Below are 9,425 nucleotides of genomic sequence, written 5' to 3'. Positions count from 1 at the left end.
AATCTCATAAAACCGGCTTATGAAATGAGATTTTCATCCATTTATATACAGTGAAATGTTTTAATCTTTAGTCTCAATGTGGGATCTACAACACATCCTCTTACGCTGAGAGTGACAGCTCGTACGTGGGACAACCTATTATGGATGATCCGATAGCAGGTGACATGATAAGTCCAACAAACAATTGTTAGGATAGACTCGAAAATGACTCTTGATATCAATTTTAGAAAATTAGTGAGGTTTGTACTCACTTATGTATTACAAAATATTCTAATTTTTAGTCGATGTGGAATCTACAACACACTTCCTCACGTTGAGACTGTCAACTCGTATGTGAAACTATATACTTTTGGATGATCTTATAGTAGGTGACATGATAACTCTTGTTTGATAGATTCTAAATAATTCTGATACCATTTTAAAAAATTGATTTTAAACCTAATTAAATCTTATAAAACTAGTTTATAATTAAGATTTATACTCATTTATATATAATATGAAATATCTTAATGTGCACGTTGAATATTTAACAAGTAATATTTTTAAGACCTTTGGAGCACCTGGAATCAGGATTAATGCAGATGGCAGAGTAGGCTATGGCTCTATAAGTGTTGTTGCGGATTTCTGTCAGACATCACTACCTTCTTTCACATACTTTGAAACTGTCATAACTAATGGCTACAGTACATTGAAACGCATATTTGAAACTGTAATTTTGAGTGAAGTGGAGAGGGTTTCTGGGCAGTTACCATCAGTTCATAATTTGTCATCTTTTGTTTTTATTATTTTTTTCTTATAATCTTTTTTTTTCAATAAAAAATAAAAATCCACGCAATGAACAAAAGGCATATTACAAGCATTATGAAGACATTGAAAACAAAGGCACATAATCGTCACGAAGAAAATGTGAAGGCACGACAAAGCCATCCATGACCGTGTGGACTGTGAAGACTTAAAAGAGAACAAATCTCATAGTGAAGTCTTGAAGAGAATTTTTTTTATGGGCAAAGACTCGAAGAGAATAAATTTGATAGTGTATTTGTACAAATACTTTAAAGAATATAACAAATTTAAATTTTAGTGAATATATTAATATTAGATAAAAGTAAGAAAAATTAAATGGTCTTATAAAAGTTGTATCGATCATCCATTTACTTACTCGAAGGATTGATCAAATTATTGTTTTAGAAGTATTTTTTTTAAAGAAAATTGAAATATGCTATTGTTCATTTTAATGAACTCAAGTTAAGTTTGAATAAGCACGCATGAGTCATAACAAACGCGTAAAAAGGGTTGGCAGCATACAATTCGAATTAGAATTGTGAAAAAGCATGTGGAATTTTGGTGGAAACTTAATCAAAAACACATGTTTGTAAAGCTTTTATGGGGTCACACTTGATTGAAAATTAGGGAAGGCTTGACTTTCCAGTACTAGTTTAATAGTTTACAGTACTATTTATTTAATTGTCACTAAATTGATTCTAATAAAAAGTAGAAAACAATTACTATATACTATAGTATCAAGTAAATAATCGTATCTTTAAAATTAATGATAAGTAATACATTTGTAAACATTTTAATATTATACTACATTACCCTATTTCTTTAAAAAACATATTTTACATTAGGAAAAATGTTAATTTCAATAAATTACATTTTCTCACTCATAATTAATAAATGTTCTTACCATTCACTTAAAGTAATTTGAGGTGATTTAGAGAGACCAAAAGATGGTGTTGAAAAAACACTAAAAACACTAAGGGAAGGTTATTTACAAAAGAATATAGTAAGAGTTGGAGAAGTTTTTAGACTAAGGATGATGACTTGTTATTAAGTATGTAATTTATTATAACAAAATTAATTTTAACGTCATTTCAAGTTGTTCAATTCGTAGATGATTTTACCCCAAATTCTCGAAAGTGGATAAACATACCATCGAATATCTCAATGATGGATGAACGAGCTTTTTGCAATGGTTGAAAATCCACTTAACATTTGAGAGTCGTGGCATTTCATGCTTAAAAGGTGAAGTGTTTTTAAATTCTTTTTTACCTTCATACCATTTAAAATCTCCCATTTCACTGGTGCTTTTAACAGTTTTTCTTTTTAATCAGCAATAAAAAATAAATAAATGGGAACCACTTCAGGGGTGATCCAACCCTTATACAAAGATTACCTTACCAACCTCCTAACAAAAGGCACTTACCAGAGGCCCAAACGGTCCTAATGAATCATCCTCATACAATCTAAAGGATTCATCACCCACATAGAGTAAGGAAAAACAACACAACTAGACTTTGCAAAAATCCAAGATCAAACTTTTACCTGCATTGAAGCAAACACTTCTACCACATCTGCCACACCCCTATTGAAGATGGCAGAGTTCCTGTGTTTCCAAATTTCGCTCACTACTCCAACCCAAATTGTACTCCACACAACGTTGACTCAACCTGAATAAATTGTACTCCACACCCCTTAAGTGTGCTTTTAACAGTCTTATGGGCATTTCATTTTGCTCATTTCACTTTCGCTTCTTCCTCTTAATGACCTCTTCTTCTTCTTTTTAATTCCTCAAATGGGTTAAGTAGGGAGGTTGTTTCATTGGAGAAGAACCATCTTTGGTAAGACTCTTTGGATTTATCATCCATAGAGTCTTGGAAAATTTTAGATTTTAGATTTACGTTAATATAACTTTACTGTGAAAATTCTTATTTAAAAATCTACAATAAAAAATTTATGATTATTTTTGTGACAAAATCAAAACTTTTAACAAAAGAAGACGTAAATAGAAAATATAAATCCATCACAAATAATTACACCAATCATATCATCAGAAAGTCTTATCTTTTTTCTTCACAACAATACTTTAGAATTTAAAAGGATGTTCTTGGACATGCTCAAATAGAACAAGTTTGATAGCTGGAAAGAAAAACTTTTCGCCTAAACATGTGAGGTTGTTTCACTTAGAACAAGCATTTGAAATTTGAAAACGATATTTGTTGGCATGCTTATTTAAGTGTGGTTTAAACGTTAAAAACATGTTAAAAGTCTGAATTCTAGCTTGAACAAATAACTAAAATGAGACACATTTAATTACTAGTCAAAATTTAAAGAAAACAAACTACATATTATAATCTTTAAATGTCTTACATGCATATGAGTAATTTTGCATATGCTAAACCTAAAAATAATAAATATTATAATTATAATGATATTTTAAGTGGATAAATTTAAAAGAAACAAGTAATCATCAAAATATCATCATTATTTTTTTTTATCAGCAAAGAATTAATTAAAATTAAAGGGATACTTTAGGGGTATCCCAACCCTTAAACAAACACCAATAGCTAGTCTAATAAACAATACCCTATATAGTATCTAGCCAAAGTTAAGCTTTTATCCTACACTTGGTTTCAAAACAAAACATATAAAAGCAGGGGTCAATGTCCCCTTCCTCAGCATAGCAGAGTAATTCAACCCACAACTTCAACAGCTTACGGGATCAAGCATGTATACACCTCACTCATTTGGTCCTTCCCTTCCAAGCACTGGAGCTCAAACATAACAGCAGCCAATCCAGGATTAAGGTCCAGCACGTCTTTTCTTATTACAAACAATTCCATCTGACGACGGAGTTCATGCAGAATTCGAATTTTGTTGATAGAGGGACCCATTCTAAAACTAGCATCTCTTTCAAGCACAAAGCTCATCAATCAAGTCCTCAGCCAATTTCTCTGCTTTTTTGTTCTCTGTACCTTCGACGACACCCTCTCCAATCCACAAATAAATGAGAATTCTCTTCCTTATGACAACATACTCAGTGAAGATTAGGAGAGTCTCTGTTGTGAGGAGTGAAATTTTTTCCCACCGTTGTGATTCTCCTTCTTAGATGAGTCAACAGACCCATCCATTGGGAGCAACTTGTGAGCAGAATCTCTGATTCTCTTACAAATGCCATCCATGTCTTCATCCAGCTTCCTTCGGTCTAGCTTATGGAGATGATCTCTGCTAGTGTGTCAAGCTATTCTTCTTCATTCCTCTTCACTCTCACAAGTACATCCTCTATCTTGTTCACATCCAACCTCAACTTCTCCAACTTCCCATCAACTGATTCATCTCTTCCCCTTTCATGGATTTTGCTACTTGCATTTATCAACTGCTTCTGCAAAACAGATATTGCTTACATCTTGTTTGTTCGCATCAGCATTTTAATTGTTCCTGCCGCCTCAGAGCAATCTGCTAGAAGGATTATTCTTCTTTAACACTGTACTCTAACAGAGATCCCAACAGCTACTGATTTGTGATCCCCTTCGCTATAACACTCCTTCCAAAGCCAGCACAAGTCCTTTGGCTTTAGTTCCTTCCAGTAATCAGTTGTTATGTGCATTGTGTTCAGCAGCTAGCACAACGCACCAGCTGTCCCACCCTATTTCATCCGCTTGACTCCACCCATCCCGATCACTATGGCAATCCTATGACATCTACCACTTCTATCCTTGTATATATTCCCCCTCATCAGAACCTGCCTAGACAGCACTAACACATAGAACCGGTGCTGGTAGGCTCCATTGCAGACCATGCCCATTGTTATTCCCACCCAGTACTAGCTGCAGTCAAACTGTAGCACCATCCACTCCAGATTTACCACTTCCACCAGGGACCTACTGTAACCATGCCACTTCCTTATTCCAACCAGAATGGCTATTACCCAGTCCTTAACCTCCTTCTTTCCAGCAACACCACCATTAGCCAGTCAAGCCTGCTATATGCCTCCCCTTGTTATTTGATACTGCAAATGCAGATCAACGGGTTCATGACCCATTCTGCATAGGAGTAAATGAATTTATTTTTCTTGTGTTTCAACCATAACCACGATTTAAGTTGGGCATTGTGAAAAACTTCTTCTGCATCTACAACTCTTTGGTTAAAGATAATTGAGTTTCTATGTTCCCATAGACATCGGACTACAGCTGCCCACACACCTTTCCAGACCAGGTTTTGTTTATAGGAGTGTTGGGGGAGGGAAAAACCTTCAAAATTGGTCATAAGATTATTGTGTTGGACAGACCATATACCAACCCATCTAAAGCATGAGTCCCACACCCGTACTGCATACTTGCATTCTACAAAGAGGTGTTGATACGATTCCTCCTTAATTTGGCAAAGGGCACATTCTGTGGTGTTCACCATTACCCCTCTCTTACTTAAACACTCCCTTGTTGGTAGTCTACCCAAAAGCACTCTCCACGCAGTGATCAGCATATTAGGAAAAGCTTTTGTCTTCCAAAGACAGCCAAAAGGCGAGATTTGTGTACCTCCTTCGGGCTCTTCTAGGCATTTATATGCAGACTTCACTGTAAAGCTCCCTGATTCGTCACTCCTCCATACTTGCTTATCCTGTTCATCCTTTTTAATAGTGACCCTGAAAATAAGCATACTAAACTTAGTTTCGAGGGGGACCTCCCACTCAAATCTGTTACGTCTCCACCTTAACTTCCACTGCCACACTGACTCCTCCCACATCCCAAACTCTCCCATCGTCTGGCCCTGGTGTAGTGACAGAGAGAATAGTCTAGGAAATAAAGCCTTAAGGCTGGCATTCCCTGTCCATACGTCCTCCCAGAATCTTGCTTTATCTCCCTTCCCTACTTTCCAGCCAACCTCTTTTTTAAACCACCTCTCTCCCCCTCCTTGCCGGCAGACCTTCACTAGATCTCTCCACCACCAAGATTGATAGTTCAGTGGGGTGTGGTTTCCATCTTGATCCGTACCATACTTGACTCCAAACACTCTTTCCATTTCCCTTTCTCGTTCGATATACATCTCCACTTCCACTTAGCTAAAAGTGCTATATTGAACTTCTGAATGTCACGAATGCCTAAACTTCCTTCCTCTCGCAGTTTACAAATGTTTTTCCAAGTTATCCATGATATCGGCTTATTATCCTTTCCCCATCCCCACAAGAACCTCCTTTGAATGCTGATGATGCTTTTGCATACCGACTCCGGTGCTTTAAACAGAGAGAGGTAGTAGAGCGGTACAACAGTGATGACAGATTTCACCAAACATATTCTGCCTGCCATAGATAGGAATCTCCCTTTCCATACGCTAAGTCTAGACTTCAGTTTATTCAGGACAGGCTCCCAAAACTTTTTCTTCCTTGGATTACCCCCCACCTCAATACCCAAGTAGTTAAACGGTGTTTTCATCGTAGAGCAATTTAAAGTCTTGGTGTAACATTCAATGTCTTTATCAAGGACATTAAGACCTGTGAGCTTTGATTTGTGGAAGTTGATTTTTAGCCTTGATGCTAGCTCAAATCCCCTCAGAATAGCCTTCAGAGTCACCACATTGGTGAAGGAGTCCTCACAGAAGAATAAGGTGTCATCTGCAAACTGTAGGAGGCTCATAAGGGTCCCCTTTCTTCCTATCTTTAGGCCAGTTAAAAGGTTGGCCTTTACAGCTTCCCTTACTAGCCCCGTAAGGCCTTCTGCTACCACCAGAAAGAGAAAAGGTGCTAATGGATCACCCTGACGCAACCCTCTATATGGTATAAACTCTTCCGTTGGGCTTCCATTTACCAGAACTGATACCGATGCGCTCTCCATACACCCCCTAATCCACAAGATCCACCTATTGTGAAAGCCCGTCCTTTGTAGCATATCATAGAGGAAGTCCCATCTAACTGAGTCATATGCTTTCTCAAAGTCCACTTTTAAGCATAGACCACTCCTCTCACCTCTCCTCAAGTCCTCTACCACCTCATTAGCCATAAGGATGCTGTCTAAGATTTCTCTTCCCTTGAGAAATGCCGATTGGCTTTCGTCAATGACATGGGGGAGAGCATTCTTAATCCTTTCCGCCAACACCTTTGCGATGATCTTATACAAAGCACCCACCAGGGAAATTGGTCTGTACTGCTCAAGCTTAGCAGGATCCCTAACTTTGGGTACTAGAGCAACGAAGGAAGCGTTACAGCCCTTCGAAATACATCCAGTTTCGTGAAACAGAATCATCGCTGCCACAACTTCATCTTTCATAACTTCCTAGCTTTTCTTAAGGAAGTTAAAATTGAATCCATCCGGCCTTGGACTCTTCGTGCCTTCACACTGCCACACAACATCTCTTATTTCCTTTTCCGTGAATACAGCTATCAAACTCAGACTGACCTCTGTCGAGAGAGACTTAAACTCAATCCCATCAAGCCTTACTCCGAGGTCTTTCGTTGCCTTGAACCTAGTCTCAAACAACTTCTTTGCTTCTAGACGCACCGTACAAGGTTCCTCAAACCATTGTCCCCCTACCTCAACTCCTTTAACTTCATTTTTAAGTCTTCTCCATCTCAGAGTGGAGTGGTAGAATCTGGTACAAGAGTCACCATACTTGAGCCAGCTTACTCTGGCTTTTTGGCACACTAGAGAGTCTAACTTCTTATCAAGTTCCCTTAGGCGAGTTACCAGCACACTCCTTTTCAACCTATCAGCCTCTGTAAGGATTCCAGAACAGTCTTGACAGTCAAAAACCTCAATTTCCTGTAGAGTCCTCTTCTTACTTGTATTGATATCACCGAACACATCCTTATTCCATACCTTTAGGTCACCCTTTAGACACTTCATTTTTTCTTTAAACTTTACAAAAGCACTCCCCTGAAATGGGTAGGAATTCCACTTCTTTTTCACCATCTCACAGAAGCCCCTCTCCATAAACCATGTGTCAATGGTACGGAATGGCTTCGGACCCTAGTCTTTATCCAACGACTTCACCACTATTGCACAGTGGTCAGACACTTCTCTATTTTGAACATACTGTTTGCACATGAGCCAATTATCCATCCACTCCCCAGAGACAAGAACTCTGTCTAATCTACTCTTTGCCGAGCCATTCGCGTTGAACCAAGTGAATTTTTTACCCACTAAGGGGATATCAAACAGAAGATTATCATTAATAAAAGTATTGAACCCCTTGATCTCTCTTGAATGGTCGCTTGAGAGAATTCCCGTGCCTGCACTTCCTTTTCGTTCGCTACGACTTCTTATGGCATTAAAATCGCCACATAAGCACCACACCTTGATTTGTGATGTAACTTTGATGTTAGATAACTCCGCCCATAGAGACTGCTTGTCAGACAGGTTGCAACTGGAGTAGATATTCACCACTGCACAATCCAGATTAGATTTGATGTAGCAGCCAAAAACAACTATATACCCCTTTCCCATCAAATGGCCAGAGTACCTAATCACTTCCTTAGACCACATCGACAGTAGGCTTCCTCTTCCATTATCTCCTCCATAATGTAACCATCCAATTTTGTTATCCCCCCATAGAGAGTAACATTTAGTATCTGATAACTCCTTTGTTTTCGTTTCTTGAATACATACAAAATCCGCTCCCTCCCTAGCTATAAGATGTCTCAAGTACCTAGCTTTAGTATTGCCCCCCCCCCATTCCTCTAATATTTAGGTTCACTAAAATCATGGGATACCTTTCACAAAACCCTCCTTACACTGGTTCACAACCTCCAAATCTCTTTCTTCCAGACTACCATATTCTTTGATGACCTCATCTTCATCTTTCCTGCAGAACAAACCACACTTTTTTCCGACTTCCCACAGATTGGGTGGTTCTTCTATTTCACACATGTGATTCAGCCGAGTGTTACAATTATTTATATCCTTATCAGAGATGGATGCTAAGGATATTTCATTCCTATTGGTAGCCGGAGTGGCCACCTGTGCTTACCTACGACTCAGCCTTGCCGATCGCCTTGGGTGGGAATAAGGTTCTCCCAAATCAGCAAGGCCTTTCTTCTTCCTCCTACGTGGTGGAGAATTGGATTTACTTCTCTCCTTCACCCCCTCTTCTCCTACAGAAATGATAAAGATTGACGCACCCGAGGGCCTCAGTCCGACTTTTCCACTGTCTTCGTCACCTGCAGTCGTGTGCTCCACCCTGGTGGTCTCTTCTGACCATGACGACACCCCACATTGTGATACCCAATCCCCTGAATTTCTGCCATCAACAGTTGGTATATGTGATGCTTTGCTACCACTCATTCGTTGTCCTCCTAAGGAGCTTCCACTCCGCGTGCAGGTGAGACCTTGATCGTTGCACTGTCCGGGCTCCTCTCCACCGGGCCTGCCCACAGACCCCTCCGCTTCTTCTCCTTGTTGGGCTGCAGCATCGGGCCCTCCCTCTGCTATTTGAGCCTCCATCTTTCCATTACGGCCCAAAACCCCATATTTTTTGTTGGAGTTATTTTTATGCTCCACTTCCATGACCAATAATGCCAAGTCAGCTTGTACAATTGGCCCCTCTAAACCTGCTCCGCAGCCTAGTTCTGAACCACCCACCAAGTCAACTCCTACGCTTCCCTTCTGCCCCATACTTTCCTTATTCGTAGTAGTTACTTTTTCTTCTGACCTCTG

The 9,425-nt window shown here is 39.1% G+C and overlaps 1 protein-coding gene across 1 annotated transcript; it reads right to left on the bottom strand.

Annotated features, from left to right (window-relative positions):
• Window positions 1-7,046: 7,046 nt before the first annotated feature.
• LOC137822453 (uncharacterized) lies at window positions 7,047-7,682 on the bottom strand. The gene has a single exon (XM_068627340.1). The coding sequence runs from the start codon at window positions 7,680-7,682 to the stop codon at window positions 7,047-7,049; it is 636 nt and encodes a 211-aa protein (XP_068483441.1).
• Between the last annotated feature and the right edge of the window lie 1,743 nt (window positions 7,683-9,425).

This window comes from Phaseolus vulgaris, chromosome 9 (genome assembly GCF_000499845.2).
Source record: "Phaseolus vulgaris cultivar G19833 chromosome 9, P. vulgaris v2.0, whole genome shotgun sequence".
NCBI lineage: Eukaryota > Viridiplantae > Streptophyta > Magnoliopsida > Fabales > Fabaceae > Phaseolus > Phaseolus vulgaris.
The sequence above is the reverse complement of the archived record's forward strand: the minus strand, read 5'-3'. Positions and strand labels throughout refer to the sequence as shown.